The sequence below is a fragment of the Populus euphratica genome, unplaced genomic scaffold, assembly GCF_000495115.2.
Source record: "Populus euphratica unplaced genomic scaffold, PopEup_1.0 scaffold336.1, whole genome shotgun sequence".
In the NCBI taxonomy this organism is placed as follows: Eukaryota; Viridiplantae; Streptophyta; class Magnoliopsida; order Malpighiales; family Salicaceae; genus Populus; species Populus euphratica.
The window spans coordinates 123,011-139,848 of record NW_011500225.1 but is presented as its reverse complement, the minus strand read 5'-3'; the positions used below and the strand labels follow the sequence as shown (position 1 = coordinate 139,848).

The window sequence follows — 16,838 nt, the reverse complement described above, 5'->3', positions numbered from 1 at the left end:
ATATTTTCATAAGTTTCACATATTATTTATTATACACCATAAATTTCAACAAATAAATTAAAAATTATATTTCACAATAAATAATTTTTATTTGTTAAAAAATATTTAAAGCAAAATTATATTTCTTCCATTATTTCATTATTGATTAAAAAAAGAGTTGACGAATACAAGCATTTGTTGAGCTCATGCATTAGTGAATAAATACAAAGATATATAATAAAAAACAAATTATAATTATTATAAAATCAGTTATATTATTTCTATTTAATTTCATTATTTTATGTAATTCTATATTATAAATATATATCAAGTCGCTAAAAATAGTACATATCTTTGTGTATATTTTAAAACTAAAATAAATAAAAAACATTTATCAAATAAGGTGATAGTTATTAGTTAAAATAAACAAGTTTGATTTAAAAAACTTAAAATTTAACGCAAGCTGTGATTTTAGTTAGATTATATAGATATTAACCTAGCAAAATCTATATCTAAGTAAGATTAAAAAAAAACAAAAGAAAAAAAAAAGGCAACGCTTTTTTTTTTATTGGTTGATGAAAACGAGTGCCCACGTTGAACCACTAACTAGGAAACCTTTTCAAGTCGGTAAGGCGGGGTTTTGCTGAAACGATGCGTTTTACTTCCAGGCCAATCACGTAGAAGGAATTAGTAAGCACCAAGAAAGAGGCTGGGCGAAAAAACTAACAGGTGGAGGTGCGGGGAATCGAACCCCGTGCCTCTCGCATGCGAAGCGAGCGCTCTACCATATGAGCTACACCCCCGCACATTTGGCGATTTCTTAGTTAAAGCCTTAGTCTAATTGTTTTTTTCCAAACGTCCCCTCTAAATTTACAAGAAAATGCTCTTATACTTTTAACTTATCATAAAAATCATGTTATTGTTTCGGAAAGATACTAGTTATTTAAAGATGGCATGATTTTAGAAATTTATTTTCATTTAATTTATTTTTACAATAAAAATAAATATTTACATGAAAAATACAATATATATATATATATATCCATTCTATTTTTTTAATCTTTCAAATTATTCTTGTTATTTTTCAGTAAAAAAAAGTAATTCTCTTAACAAAAAAAAAGGTTGAATTAATAAATATTTTTTTCGATTCATTCTTTTTGTTGAATAAAAGTTTTTTTATAATTAAAATAAATATTTACAAGAAGAAATATAATTTAATGTACATGCATGTGCACATGTGTGCATATATATATGTGAGATATTGTTTTGCAAAATTATTTGCTATTCTTGTGAAAATATCAAAAAATCCAATTTGATTTTTTTTCAAAACATGATTGTTTCAGTATTTTTTCTTACAAGAAATATTACAATAACATTGATTTATGTTTATCCCTTTAAAACACAACTCGAATTATAAATCAAATTGAATTTTATAATGAGCATGTATGTATGCGTGTGTATATATAAATAAGTTATTTTTTTGTAAAATTATTTGTTATTTTTGTGAAAATATCCGTCTAGTAAAAAATTAAGTAAAATCCAAATGAATTTCTTTTCAAAACATGATTGTTTCAGTGTTTTTTCTTATCAGAAATCTTACAATAATATTGATAGATCAAATTGAATTTTATAAATACATGGAGCGATTAAAGGTTGGGTTAGGCATTGGTGTACCATTGGCTTGTGTGGCAGGCATAAGGTTGAGCCGAAGGGTTCATGACATTGGAGTGTTAGGTTAAAATTAGGTTTGTGTTGCTTGAAATTCATGTAATGATTTAGATCACGGCTATTTATTACTTAGAGGTCAATTTAGAATTCCAGTTATATATATATATATATATATATATATAAACTAAATCATTTAAGAAAATTAATTTGCATCAAGATATAAATTATTATTTATTATAACAGTGTAATTGAGATTTTATTCTTAAAAAAGCAAGGCAATTTATTAAGTGTGAACACCTCATCAAAACTGTAAATCCCTAAATAAATTCATAAAAAAGAAAAAACATTATGTTAAACGGGAAAGTGATAATTAAATTATAAAAATAATGATAGCTTTAATAATTTAAAGTAAAATGTTATATACGTTAAAAAAATACAAAACAAATACTTAAAAAATGAAAAACACATCAAGCAATGAAATTTTAATGGAACAATTTTTTCAAAATTAAAAATATCAATATGTAACTTGATGAAATTGAAAGTACTTGTATGCCTTTAAAGTTTAATTTGCTTGTTTTTTTTTTTTGCTTATTTTTGTTTGGGTTATGTTTTCTTATTTATTGGTTAACCTTTTATAATTTTTCTAATTTCATTTCTCATGATTTTTTAATTTTTTAAATTTAATATTTATTTTTTTAATTGCTATTTATTTTGTCTTGAATTATTTTTTTCAAATTTAATTCTATTTAGTTGTCTTCTCTTAAATTTTATTCTTATTATTTTTGTTGCGTTTGTTTTTTGCTTTCTACAAGTTTTTTCATTAATATTTTCTTAATGATTTTATTATTAAAAATTAAATTAATTGCTAATTAAGTTTTTTAATTGAATTTCAGTGTAATTGAGATTTTATTCTTAAAAAAACAAGGCAATTTATTAAGTGTGAATACCTCGTCAAAACTATAAATCCTTGAATAGATTCATAAAAATAATAATAAAAAAACATTATATTAAATGAGAAAAGTAATAATTAAATTATGAAAATAATGATAACTTTGAGAATCTAAAGTAAGATGTTATATACCAAGCCTTAAAAAAATACAAAACAAATACTTGAATAATAAAAAATACATCAAGCAATGAAATTTTAGTGGAACAATTTTTTCAAAATTAAAAATATCAATATGTAACTTGATGAAATTGAAAGTACTTGTATGCCTTTAAAGTTTAATTTGCTTGTTTTTTTTTTTTGCTTATTTTTGTTTGGGTTATGTTTTCTTATTTATTGGTTAACCTTTTATAATTTTTCTAATTTCATTTCTCATGATTTTTTAATTTTTTAAATTTAATATTTATTTTTTTAATTGCTATTTATTTTGTCTTGAATTATTTTTTTCAAATTTAATTCTATTTAGTTGTCTTCTCTTAAATTTTATTCTTATTATTTTTGTTGCGTTTGTTTTTTGCTTTCTACAAGTTTTTTCATTAATATTTTCTTAATGATTTTATTATTAAAAATTAAATTAATTGCTAATTAAGTTTTTTAATTGAATTTAAGTCCATGATTCAACAAGTTACTTGTTTTTAATATTATTTTTTTTTTCAAGCTGATGTTTTTTTTTTGAATTTGTTTTTGTGATTATTGTTTATTAGATCATAATTAGGTTGAAATTTAATAATTATTTTTTAATTACTATTTATTTTGTCTGGATTATTTTTTTCAAATTTAATTCTATTTAGTTGTCTTCTCTTAAATTCTTATTATTTTTGTTGTGTTTTTTTTTTGCTTTTTATAAGTTTTTTCATTAATATTTTTTTAACGATTTTTTAATTGAATTCAAGTCCATGATTCAACAAGTTACTTGTTTTTAATATTACTCTTTTTTTTTTCAAGTTGATGTTTTTTTTTTTGAAATTTTATTTTATTTTATTTTAATTTTTGTGATTATTGTTTATTAGGTTTGATAAAGTATGATTATATATATATATATATAAAACTAATTTCTCGGGCACAACACGCATATACATATACATGTACATGTACATGTATATAAATGTAACAACTTCTCTGTTAAGGGTGTGGAGTCTCTCTTCTGAAGGAGAAGAAAAGAAAAAGGATAAAAGTTAGAAAGACGACATTGCAGTCCTCCACTTGAAAAGCATCTTCATAAAAGCAAATATAATTACAGTCATGGATCTTGAGGGAGAAGACTCCTCATTTACCGGTCCACTTTATTGTCGTGTCTCGCTGCAAAACATGAAGTTGCATAGTATAAAAAAGAAATAAAATGATAAATTATAATAATTTTATCGTGTTGTCATAAAATTGAAAAAAATAATAATAATAATTTGCTCAAAATGTCCTTAATATCTTGAAAGTTCTTGTGCTGTTGAAGGGGATTATTAAAGGCATTTCATGTATATAAAAGGGATTGTTGTATTATCTCTCTCTGTTTTTTTTTTAAAAAAGAAATTGAATAGAGTTTTTAAAATTTCAAACTTTTAAATTGTGATAATGTAACTTTAGAATTCTTTGATAAAGATAAAAAAAGAAGAGGATAAAGACGGAGGGGAATATTAAACAGTCAAGTTTTAGTATTAAAGTTAATAACAATAATAATAATAATAATAATACAGTGTCAATAACTATACTAAATTTATAATATCACCACATGGTCCCTTGATTTCTTACATTTTATCAAATAAGACACTCTACTTTGAATTGAATTACTAGTTCTCTCCCACACAAGGATTCTCTCACCCCCTTCATCTAATTCCATGGAAAATCAAATGGTCGAAAACTTGAAACAGTCTAATATAGATGCTGATTTGACCTAATTTAAATAAAGATATTGATGTTATCAAATGTACAAAGTTTAGGGACCTGATTGGAAGTTTAGCACGGCGTCGAAATAATAAAAATTTCTAGAACTCTCTATAAAACTCCTCGCTGGTTTCCCCGTCTTCACTCCTATAAAACATCCTCGAGCAAGACCCCAAGTATACCTCAACTCACGCCGACCGAGTCAGCTCAGTTCAAGAAAGAGACGAAAACAAACAAAAAATGGCGATAATCTCTGATTACGAAGAAGACAAAACAGACACAAAACCATCATCATCATCATCCGATGCCCCTCCGAAAACGTCGACGTTTACTGCAACATTTGATCCACAAAACCCCATAAGGATTGTGGAGGGAGTTCTTGATTTCCTGGGGAAAGAGAGTGATTTTCTCGAGAAGGAGACGGCGGAGAAGGAGATCCTTGCGGTGGTGAAGAAGGCAGTGGAGGAGGCGAAGAGGAAGAAGGCGGCGGAGGAGGCGAAGGTGAAGGCGGCGGAGGAGAAGGCGGGGAGTAAGAGGTTGAAGGTGGAGAAGGAGAAGAAGGAGAAAATGGACGAAAACGAGAACAAAGAGGAGAGTGCAAAGAGAGGTAAATGAGAAAAGTGTTTTGTTTAATTTTGTGTTTCCTGTTTTTGTTTTGAGCTGTTTTGCTTTTCTGGTTGGTTTTATGTGTTAGGAGTCTGGAGATTTTTGATGTTTTGGTTTGTGTGAATTAGTAGAAGATTGAAGGTGATTGAGATTGACGAGAACATTTTGGCTTGGAGGGTAAAGTCTGAAATGTTTTTGTGATTTTTCAAATGGGGTTTAACATTTTGGAGGTTTTTTATTCGCTTCTCTTAGAGGGGTTGTTTGTGTTATGACTGTAATGTCTTTTGGTGCTCTTGATTGTTTAGGAAGTTGAGAATGGAAGTGCAAAAGACTAGTTTTTGAACCATTTGTATCTTCAAGTGTCTCTGGTTGTTGGAAAAGATTCAAGTGTCTTTGGTTGTTGGAAAAGAGGAGTGGACATTTACTGCAATCTAATTTATTTGAACTAGTGGATTGTTCAATTCTGTTGTCTGTGAATCATTTTGGTGGTGTTGGTTGTGAAATTGTTTTTGTGGATACTTGGTTGTTTGGCTTGTGATGTTTTATTTATGATTAGATGATATTTTGTTGGACATGCAAGGGTTAAGGTGCCAAATTTTGTTTTTGCTCTAGATTTTGGATAATATGCATTGAGAGCCGTATAGGATGATGAAAGTGACCATTTATAATGGACGGGTTGCAGTTGGTGAAAATGTTTGATAGATATTGTAATGAGTTTGTTGATAAATCAACATGGCTGCAGATTTTCTTGCAATCCAACTGTGTTTCATGCAACACATAATGAAAATCTACACATATGTGCAGTCTGTAGCTTTGAGTTTATTCTGTAGTTCTATGTAGCTTTTGCATGAATGACAGGATGCAATGCTGCAATCAGATTCATAAGTTAGTATGGATGAGGCATTAAATTAGTTGCTTAGAATATGTATGACTTCCATGCTAAATGCAGATGTCATGTTCATTACTGATATCTTTGAAGTTTGAAGGAAAGGAGTTCATTGCATGCTTTACTTACTTTTCCATTGCTGCTTGTTGTTTCTAATGGGCAGTTCCCAATAAAGGCAACGGGCTTGATCTGGAGAAATATTCCTGGACACAGACCTTGCAAGAGGTTAATGTGCAAATTCCAGTTCCTTCTGGAACTAAATCAAGATTTGTCGTATGTGACATCAAGAAAAACCATCTAAAAGTTGGACTCAAGGGCCAGCCTCCAATAGTTGAGGTAAGTTTGCTCGTGAATTTTTGTTCTTTTATGAAATGTACCCTAGTGAGCTATCTTCAGTTTGCTCAGGTGGTTCTCTCTTCTGAAGTCTTGCTTTGAAATACTTGCAGGGAGAGCTCTTTAAGCCCATCAAGGTTGATGATTGTTATTGGAGCATAGGTATGCTAACTACAACCAGTCATTGAATTTCAAATGGAATTATATTCATGGCTACATACAATGTTTGGAAATTCTTAGCAAGTACTGGAATGTGTAAATAATTGAGTATTTTCTTTCATTGCATTACTTGCTCTTTGTTTCCTCGTCAAGGGCCATCTGTTAAATGTTAGTTATTCTTCATATATTTCTTCAGAGGACCAGAATACCATCTCAATCCTTTTGACAAAGCATGATCAAATGGATTGGTGGAAGTCTTTGGTGAAAGGAGATCCTGAAATTGATACTCAGAAAGTGGAGCCTGAAAACAGCAAACTATCTGACCTCGATTCTGAAACAAGGCAGACTGTTGAAAAGATGATGGTAAATTTTTGTGCCATTTCCCCTTCTTGATCATGCCGAGTTTGTCCACCTTTGATTAACTGAGTCAGGTCCTTATAGCTGCTTAATTTGGCATGGCATCTGGTTGTGTTTGTCCATAATTCTACGTTTTACTTGGTTGTTGTGATGTCTGATGTTTGATTTCCTTTCTCTTCTGTTCAGTTTGATCAGAGACAGAAGTCTATGGGGCTTCCAACCAGTGATGAGATGCAGAAACAGGAGATTCTGAAGAAGTTCATGTCTGAGGTGAAACCACAACCCTCTTGAACAGTCTTCCATCTCATCAAAACATTTGCATCCCTAGTTTTTCACTTCGCCTATCGCGTCACTTCATTAGCTAATCTGTCATTTGTTTTCGATTTGTTGCAGCATCCGGAGATGGATTTCTCAAGGGCAAAGATAGCATAAAATAAAATGGGAATGTTTGATTTCGTGGCTGATGTTTAGAAAACAGGCCAAGGTGTCTATTTTGATCTAGATTTTCTTCTTGGTGAGAGCGTGAATGGTTGGACCATGTTAAATAGTTTAACATTTCCCTTTTCGTGGGATTTGAATGGTTGATTGGAATATATTTATAGATGGTTTTGAAGTTTTCGTTGAAGCTTAAAAATCTTCATGGAGAAGCTTTGCATAACCGGGTGTTTTTTAAAGTATTTATTTTTTAAAAATATATTAAAATAATATTTTTTATCAGTTATTTTTGTTATGAGTATAACACAATTTTTTTTTATAAAAATATTTCAATTTTTATAAAAAATCGTTTGGAACGGCGCCATAGTAAAATTTACTCCTTTTGTAGGTCTTTCGTTTTTTTCATCACAAAACTTCCTGGTTATTGCGGGTGCACCTCTGCATGTGTGAACGCATCCCCTTTCGACAGGACGTCGTTCTTGACTCGTGTTCCTCCCGTCTTGTATGACATGGGTTTGGAATCTGGGGTGTTGCTCTATTTCCCGTTAACCCACCACCTTCATGGTAGCTGCATGGTCAGCCAATACATTTGACAATGAATTGGCTTTTATATTTCTCAAAACATTTGACAAGCATGCAAAATTATTTGTGTTTTCTAATTGTAGACACTTTAGAAAATGATATTAATCCCTCAAAATGGAAGACTTGTCATAGATGTTGGCATTAAAACCTAGAAAGGATTCTTCATTAAAATTGCTAAAAATGACCATAATTGTATTTAATTTTAAAATCTGGACATTGATTCATTTTAACAGAAGACATTTAAAAAATGACACTTCTCCTTGAAAGAAAAAATTACATTGAAGTTGTTAAAAAAATTCGTATTAATGATGATAATTGAGCTTTGACCTGTATCTATGACTGAAATTGGGTTTTGGACTCTATAAGAGGTGAAAATGGGCTCTGGCTCTTTTATTAAAAAAAGAATTTTGTAAGTTGGATTTTTGTCATTCATTTATTTTTTAAAAAAACAACATGATTTTTTTTTTAATTATCTGGTATGTAGCCCAATAGCCAATTTATTTGGGCCAATCCTTAATGAACTTTAGTAAAGTTCTAATTAAATCCAAATGGAATATACATATATTTTTCATTTTTGATGAAAATGCTAAAATGTAAAGTTCTAATTAAATCCAAAAAGTATTTTTGACTGAACACTAAATTTTTTTTTACAACTATGGAATATGCAAAAATTGATTTTTTTTGGGAAAGAATTGGCCATGATGCACACAAAGTATTTATTCATATAAACTTTATGTTATTTTATTTTTTTATTCTTTATTTTATTAGACATGAGAAAAGAGACCAAAAAAAAAAAACTGCTTTTTTTTATTCTTCATTTATTGAAATGACGAGATTGATCGGCATCCATTTTTTTTTATATATAAAAATTACTTCCCCACTCAATTTTTGTTTCCCTGTCTTTCTTGTTCCCTGTACTGACAGTCCCATGCTTGTGCATTAACTTCTCAAACCTTTTGTCATTGGGACCTGAGATTTGAGCAGGTTTCCTAGAGGGTGGAGAACCTATTCAACTGAAGGAAGGTCAGGAAATCACCATCAGTACTGATTACAGCTTCGAAGGTGACACAAACATGCATGATCTCCGTGAGCTAGAAAAAAACTGCTTGTGTACGTCAAGCCTGGAAACACCATATTGTTTGCAGATGGCATCGTCGCCTTCACTATCCTATCTTGTGATCCATAGGATCGAACTGACAGACGCCATTGTCAGAACACTGCACTGCTTGGCGAGAGGACAAAAAATGTTAGCCATCTTGGAGTTGGTGTGGATCTTCCCACGCCGACTGAGAAGGATAAGAAAGACATCTTGGGATGGGGTGTTCCTAACTATATTGATATGATTGCTAGACTTTATTTTGAACGCAAGGGCACTCTGATCTTGTTAACGTGCGTGAGGTTCACAAACAATTCCCACTTTGGAATATTTCATGGAATCATATTCAAGCATGGGAGGGGTCAAAACTTCTTTAGATCATGGTATTGTTGGGGTTCAAATATTAATAAATGAAGTGGGAATGATAAAATAAAATTATTTGAAAATTTTCAACATCTTGTTTTCTAGAGATATTTAGAGATTTTCTATTTGAAGATATAATTTTCTTCGACTTTAAATAATTTTTTAAAGACTAGATTATTGCAAATTATAAATCGTTTAATTTTTTGGTCTCTAATGATAATCCACACAAACCACCAATAAGAAATATCCTAAATTCTTATTTAAAAGAGAGAGATTGTTATGTCTTGAGTGCTAACTTTATATTCTTGCAAAATATTGTTATCATTATGAACTTAAGTTAGATTTGGTGACTGTAATTTCTCGAGGGGAGAATTAATGAAGACCCTGATAATGAAAGAGAAATACAACAAGAGGATAAATATTGACACCTTATTTTAACTTGGATAGATGTTGTGATCTGATGAGTTGCTGTCAAATATATGCAAGGAATAGGGAGAAATATGGAGAATAACAATTGCACGAGGGCACACAGAGATTATGCAGGAGTACCCAGAGGATCCAACGAGGTACTGTAATGAGACAACAAGTGTAAAGAGAAGAAGAGTTCTCAGATGAAGCTTAGAGCAGAATGTGTGAAGGTTGTACAACAAGAAGTCTCTTGTGCTCTTGATGAAGGCAATAGGCAATGACCTTTCCAATGCATGCAATGATGAAAAGATGAGCTGTTGCAGATGCATCTAATTGAGGGGGTGTGACCGCCTATGATGAAAGGCGAAGATACCAAAGGAAGTTAGTGTGGGTGGAGTTGTCAAGCAGAAAGGTGTAGAAGCTCCAAACATAGAAATCGAGATGGACGTTTGCGAGAAGTGTACCACAACTCTCTCTTTCTATATGATCAGTGGCAATGATCTCTCCCATAATCCATATGATGGTAGAGAATTTTTAAAGCCACTTTGAAGTGTCCCAGCTGAAGAAAGATGTGATCGCCTATAAAAGGTGAAGACACCTTAAAGAGAAGGTGTGAGGGCCATGCGATGAGCCCAAGATCAGACCGCCGTATGACGACGAGCGGAGACTCCTCAGGAGAAGGTGTGAGGGCTATAATAGGAGCCCCAGTTCAGAACGCCCCAGAGTCGATGTGAAGGCTAGATATGAGTGGACAGATGCATAGCCAATGAAGTGGCTATGATGAGTATGAAGACAATTGCAAGATTAACTTTCATGGATATTGCCCCCATGCTAAAGATTAATGAGCTAGAAGACATTTGCCTTGAACAATAAGTGGATGACTTATGGAGCATTAAGACTCAACTGTTATGTAGGAGCAGAGGTGCGCAGGTTCCTGGAACAAGTTGACTCCTGTTAAGGTGGTTCAATAATGGCATTATAATACTCAGAGTATTAAGACAGATATGGATCAACCTTTAATGGTTTGCCCTCATGGTTAAAGGTGGAAAGCTACCTAGACTCTTGAGACTAATAGCAGGAGACTCAAGGAGAAGTAAAGCGTGGTTCCTAGAATGGAACAGAGGGCAGACGCAACTCTGAGATAAGTAGACTCTTGGAAGAGTGGTGAACTTATGATTATATTGAAATACTCAGATAATGACTGTCACACTTGAAAATAGAAATTTTTATTTGAGCGGGTGTTGTAAGCCTTGGTGTGAGGCTTGAAAAATAATTTCGGACCGAGCATGGTTGATACGCTCGAAGAGGAATGTTGTGTCCCAAAGACAAGCGTTAACACTCTTCAGATATGATGTGGGAGACCATCTGGTTGAAGTGATCCTTTGGTCTAAACAAGGGTGTGCTCAAGTTACTCTGGTGATTGAAAGGTTTGGCGAGTACCTGTAAACTTGGCCATAGACGCTCTCGGAATGGTAGAATTTGAAGAGCTGCAGGATGTAAACTTGTGCTGAAAAAATAAAAGGACAATTGCCTACATAAATGACAAAGAAAGTGATTGTTAGGATACTGCCACTTATGTGGCAGCATCTATAGCCCAACCCTAAGAAGTAAGGTTGTTCATTGTCAAAGGTTGCAATGATGAGTTGTTGGTGGCAACTACAAATGTCAAAAGAAGCTGCACCAACCATATGCAACCTTTTCAAAAATCAAAGTTTGGCAGCCATCATTAATGAAGACGAGCTAGAGCTGGTGGCACTATTTTGCCTATAAATAAGCACCAAGAGAGTCAAGAAAGAGTGTGAGAGTGCAACATGTGAGAAGAAGAGAGAAAGAGGGGCTGTCAAGGGCAGCAGCCTTGCTGCAATGTGCATTAATGTGTGTGAGCTGGGAGTTGAGTTAGAGTAGGTGCAACCTCCTCCTTCATGTATTTGTTTTGTATTTTTTCTCTATCTCTAATAATATTGACTCTCCCATAGATGTAAATGATTTGCCAAACTACATTAAATATTATGATCAGTATGTTAAGCCTCTTATAAACAAATATTAGTATATCACTGGTCGGATTTCCCGACAATTTTTGTAACCAAACATCAACAGAGTGAGAAGATGAAACAGTGTAGCCTCTTCTTTCTTTACTAACAGCGAATGTCGCCATCCTGTCATGGCAGGTACGCTTCCTCTTTTTTGTTTTTTTTTTTCATTAATAATGCGGTGATACCAACTATCATGATCAATTTAAGCACCAGAGTAGCTCCACAGAGAACATCATCAAGACCATGGCTGCATATTTCAGAACAGAAAAAAAATAAAAAATAACCTCACCGTGTACCCGTTTCAGAGGAAGAGAAGAAATTTGTGCAGGTGGCTGACCCTTGCTTTCAAAAAATAGGAATTGTCATTTTTTTCCTTTGAATGGGTGGCTATAAAAGAAAACCATGTTACTATCTTTTGTTTTCTCTGCCTTTTGTTTTACTAACAACGCCGTCATCTACCCCAGGCAGTCCCTCGTCCAGTAAAGCGATCCAGCCAGCAGCTCCCCGTATTTCCCTTGCGTCGTCTGCAGACGGTCCTAGCAGGTACTCAATTTATCATTCAACTTGAGCATAGTTTTTTATTTTTTCCCTGATAGAAAGCTTTACTGTATCAATAACTGAGTCAAAATTCACCACCTAAATTCACAGCAGACGGGATTTTGTATTTCCTCGAAGGTAAGGCAATAGAGTCAGTTTTTCTTAAAAGTTCCTTAGAGATTTAAGCATAGTTTTGTAACCAAGGGTGTAACTTTCACTCTTCATCACTGAAGCCAGTCTATTATCAATGCTCTTACTTGCCTTCTTAGTTTTCTCGATTGCAACTATTTATTGATAAACTTTAGCAGCTTTGGCGGTGGTTATACAGAGCACTGCAATGACAGCAAGATTTGTAAATTGTTACATATTTTATCTTGGCAAATAACTCAGCAAGATCATTGTTATAGTCATGATTAGATAATTTACCTATGCGTCTTTATTCAAGTAAATTTCAACCATTACTTTAAACCTGCCTCATCTTCCAAGAATTTTTTTTTAAAAAAATTTCAACACTCAGGTCTCTTTCAATATTATATAATATTATTTTATTAGTTGATATTTATTCATGGAATCTTATATTTTATAATAAATTTTTTATAAATATCTGATTCGTGCATCAATTTTTTATTAGTTAATAAATATACAAAAACTTATTTATTATTTTATATTATTTATTTTAAATTTACTTTATTTTTTTATATATATATAAAAATAAAATAAAAATAATACATCACAAATTTTAATTGGTATATTTTTTTTCTACGGGGTGGATCGATGAAGGGGGCATGAGATACTTCTTTCATTTGGTTGAGTGGACAGAAAATAATTGCGTTAGCTTCTTATTGATTTAAATTTTACCAGGTTCTATAGCATTTTATACATATATGCTAGAGTGCTAGTGCATATAGCTAGATTTAACCAGTCAGAAATCACAGCTCACCACACCTTTGCCATGTGTTCTTGTCATAAGTCATAATGTGTTTCCACCATTTCTCAGAAATTTACTATGGGATCTTTCGTTTTCATCCCATCTTTTTATTCACCCTTACGTCCTCCTCTCCTCTTTTCTTTCTTCCTGATTGACGATAAGGCCAGTATTTGGTCATCTAGCCACAAAAAAACAACTTTCTAATTAATGCGAAAGAATAATTCTGGCTGTTTATATATATATATATATATATATATAGAGAGAGAGAGAGAGAGAGAGAGAGAGGAACTCCAGTGTGCATAGTGTCACAATTTTAGATTACATTTTACAGATGTTCCTTCTTTTATATCGAACAATTTGGTAAAGGACTGGGCACTATTCATGCTATTCTTTAAAAAGTAAATAGTGGCAAGCATGGTAAATTTGACACTGTTTTCTATAGTTATCATTCAATTTACAAATGTCAGAGTCATTTTTATTTCCTCAATTTTAGAACATAAAGGCTTTCACTGCAATAATTTCTTTTTAAGAAAAATATTGTTCACTAAATTTATTTCAGAAGGAAATATGGAATTTAGATACAAGTACTGGAGTATATAATAACATAATTATAATATCTAATTTAATTTAATTTTGATCCAATCTAAGATTTGGTTTGTGAGGTCACCTTATAAGGTGATAGATTAATTTAAATTTTTAATCTTTTTAAAGCAACCTGCAACAATATCATTTATTTATTTTTAAATAGCTAGATATGAGTTGTTTTGATGAAATAAAAATAGTTTTAAGATGAAACCTGTTTACTGGGTTTTAAAACTAAGCGATGGAGCATGTATACATGAAGACAGATGATGTAGAAGCTGATGTCATTAAGGCAAAAGTAGTTGTCTTGCAAGGCAATGAAGAACTCTTTTGGTTGACTGTGGAGGGAGAGGGCGCTGTCTCCTTGGTGGGAAGCCCACCGGTGTAACAATGAAAGGAATAGAACGACAAATTTGAAAGTTTAAACGAAGCAAACACTTCGCTTTCAAAACTATTACACTTCGCAACATGCCCTTTTCCATACAAAGGTTATGGACCATATATATATATATATATATAATGTTGTCCCATGCATCTAGGTTTTCTTAGCCTAGGGTTGGTAGGTAAGGCCTTGTTCATATCAGAAGGAGGCACTTTCTTGAGAGAGATTTTTGTAGTTTTGTGCAACAGTATGACATAGTGTTCATCTGTGATCAATCTCTCTGCATAAGATTATGTATTCCTTGATAATGAAACCCTACGTCTATTTTAGCTGTGTAACCATACTCCGAAATCGATCTACACAAACTTTATGGGATTGTGGTGCGCACCAATATGAAGGCTCTCCAGGAGTGCAAAGGGAGTATAAGCTGAAGTCTCAAGATGCGCAACAGTGGTAGAAAAGTTAGTGAGGGGAGAGAGAGAGAGATTACGGTTCCCTGAACTTCAGGCTCATCACTAACGCATCATTTCATAATATTTCCATGACATACAAATTATGTTACAATGCATATATAACCAACAACAATCCTATCCTTGTAGACTCGCTCTATTGCGTATAGATTAAAAAAACATTATTATTATTTTTTAACATCAATTTATTATTTCCACAAATATTATTAAAATTTATTTTTATTTTTAACGTTAATATATTAAAACGTGAAAAACACAAAAAAATCATTTAAAGTAAAAATAAATAAAAAAATTATTAAAGTAAAAATAAATATTTTTCAAATACAAAAACAAATGAACTGTATCTCCTGACTTCTCCTAAATGAGCTCATAACATCTTGATGTTAGAGACATGTTTCCTCAACATCTGTGGAAATGACGGATTAGAACTGTACCACATTCGATACCCTTCCACGATAAATCCTATACTTTTAATAATATTTGATGTGGTTTTCTTTTTTATTTTATTTTTATCAATCAGACTCTTCAAAATAGACTCATTATATAAATATTAATAATTATTAAGTTTTTCCTTCATTCACTTCTAGACTTTTACGATCCACTTGTCATGGTGGATTTTAATAATGTGTTTGAAATATTGTAACAAGCATTGATGGTGCCATGAATTTAGAGCGGCAATTTAGGCTGATCTAAACGTTTTTGTCATCTTTGAAGTGGGTCTATTTAGAAGTGTATTTATAATTTTTTTTTTAATTATTTTTTATTTTAAAATATATCAAAATAATAAACAAACAAAGCCAGAAAAATCTCTATTTTTAGAGATCACAAAAATAAAAAGGTAATTGGGATCCTTTCTAGCATGCTCAAGGGTGGTTTATATTATATTATATGCCAAAACCCATAGTAAAGGGTCTGGAAGTTTTGATGGTGTCGAACCTAGTTGAGTTGTTCAAACTCAATCTAAACTCGACCTAATGAGCATCAAAAGATAAAACGTTTTTGTTTCAATGAAAGGATTGGCATGCATTGATCCAATGACTTAAGAGTTAATCCAATACTCCTGATTTCTCCTGGTTCAATGCTTAAACTGGATCATCTTTTATAATCGATCCAGCTACTCGAAGCATGCATGACCCTGGGAACTAACGAGAAATAAAAAATGAGCACATGCAAACAATGGTGGCTCCTTGAAAACATAGAATCGGCTATGTATAGCAAGTGCCACGATTAGTTTAATATGGAGTTAATCCGGATTCAAAAAATGAAAATAAAATGAAGACATCTTATGTAGAAGAAATTAACAAAAATATAACATTTAATTTTATATCACAAGTTATCTACTGGATACCCTGATCAAAATCTAGCAAAAAAGAGATCTCACGCTAACAAGAGATTAGTACCCAGATTGAAATTAAAGTTAGATTATTAGATTTAGTTACTGGGATTCTGAAGACAAGGATGGACTCTGTTCTTGAATTCAGTCTTGTAGGAGATATAAATCACAGTTTAATAATTTAGATTAATTCAAGTTAATCTAAAATAATATTATTTTAAAATTTTAATATGATGTTCATTTAAAAAAAAATCACAAGATCAAATCAATTCTTATTCAAAATTTAAACCCCATCCATATCAAATCTTGAATAGATCAGATTTGAATAATATGATCAAGTTTAATAACGCTATCATATTCCTTCCTCTAGTGAGTAGCGTAATTTCCCTTGTGAAAACTACAGGCACCTATCAAAGCTTTTAGATTATTTTTTTTTTCAAAGCAGTCCATAAAAAACATCATTGTCGAACAATTTTATTTTTTTGTTGCTCTTAGAGTCTGTTGTGAGCTGTGATCTATAGCAAAAACAGAAGTTTTACAATATTTTGAGCCACTATAATTAATAATTGGTGATGTTTTGGGTGTGATAAGCTTTTTCTCTTATTAAACTTGGATTAGCATTTATAAATCATATCAAGTTTGACCAGTCTATGGCTTAGCTATTGTAATCTACGCAATTTGCTGCGCGTCTAATTAAAAGAAAAATGAACATAATAAAAAAATATATTTAGAGAATAAAAAATTATTTGATATTATTATTAAAATTAACTTAAAAGATCAATCTTCAAATCTCTAAACCTTATTCCTTAAGTAATCTAATTTTAAAATTAAATTATGTGGATATTATTTCAATATAACTTGGTTTACTTAATTAATCCAA

At 31.6% G+C, this 16,838-nt stretch overlaps 1 protein-coding gene and 1 non-coding gene across 3 annotated transcripts; one reads left to right on the top strand and one right to left on the bottom strand.

Moving 5' to 3' along the window:
• Positions 1-709: 709 nt before the first annotated feature.
• Positions 710-782, bottom strand: TRNAA-CGC (transfer RNA alanine (anticodon CGC)). The gene has a single exon. It is a non-coding gene; the product is annotated as a tRNA-Ala (tRNA).
• A 3,808-nt stretch (positions 783-4,590) lies between these two features.
• On the top strand, positions 4,591-7,434 carry LOC105112362 (protein BOBBER 1-like). 2 transcript variants are annotated; one of them, XM_011008047.1, is made up of 6 exons: positions 4,591-5,071; positions 6,123-6,296; positions 6,407-6,455; positions 6,649-6,815; positions 6,996-7,079; positions 7,203-7,434. In XM_011008047.1, the coding sequence occupies exons 1-6, from the start codon at positions 4,709-4,711 to the stop codon at positions 7,239-7,241; spliced, it is 876 nt and encodes a 291-aa protein (XP_011006349.1). In that variant the 5' UTR covers positions 4,591-4,708; the 3' UTR covers positions 7,242-7,434. The 2 variants fall into 2 exon arrangements, with proteins under 2 accessions (XP_011006349.1, XP_011006348.1); XM_011008046.1 differs by having other exon boundaries at positions 4,592-5,075; positions 6,124-6,296.
• The last annotated feature ends 9,404 nt before the right edge of the window (positions 7,435-16,838 follow it).

Excerpts from the sequence above, each read along its gene's own strand:
- LOC105112362 (XM_011008046.1), top strand. The coding sequence starts at position 4,709 with ATGGCGATAATCTCTGATTACGAAGAAGACAAAACAGACACAAAACCA. Across the intron at positions 6,297-6,406 it reads GCCAGCCTCCAATAGTTGAG|GGAGAGCTCTTTAAGCCCAT; the intron begins GTAAGTTTGCTC and ends AAATACTTGCAG. Across the intron at positions 7,080-7,202 it reads TGAAGAAGTTCATGTCTGAG|CATCCGGAGATGGATTTCTC; the intron begins GTGAAACCACAA and ends GATTTGTTGCAG.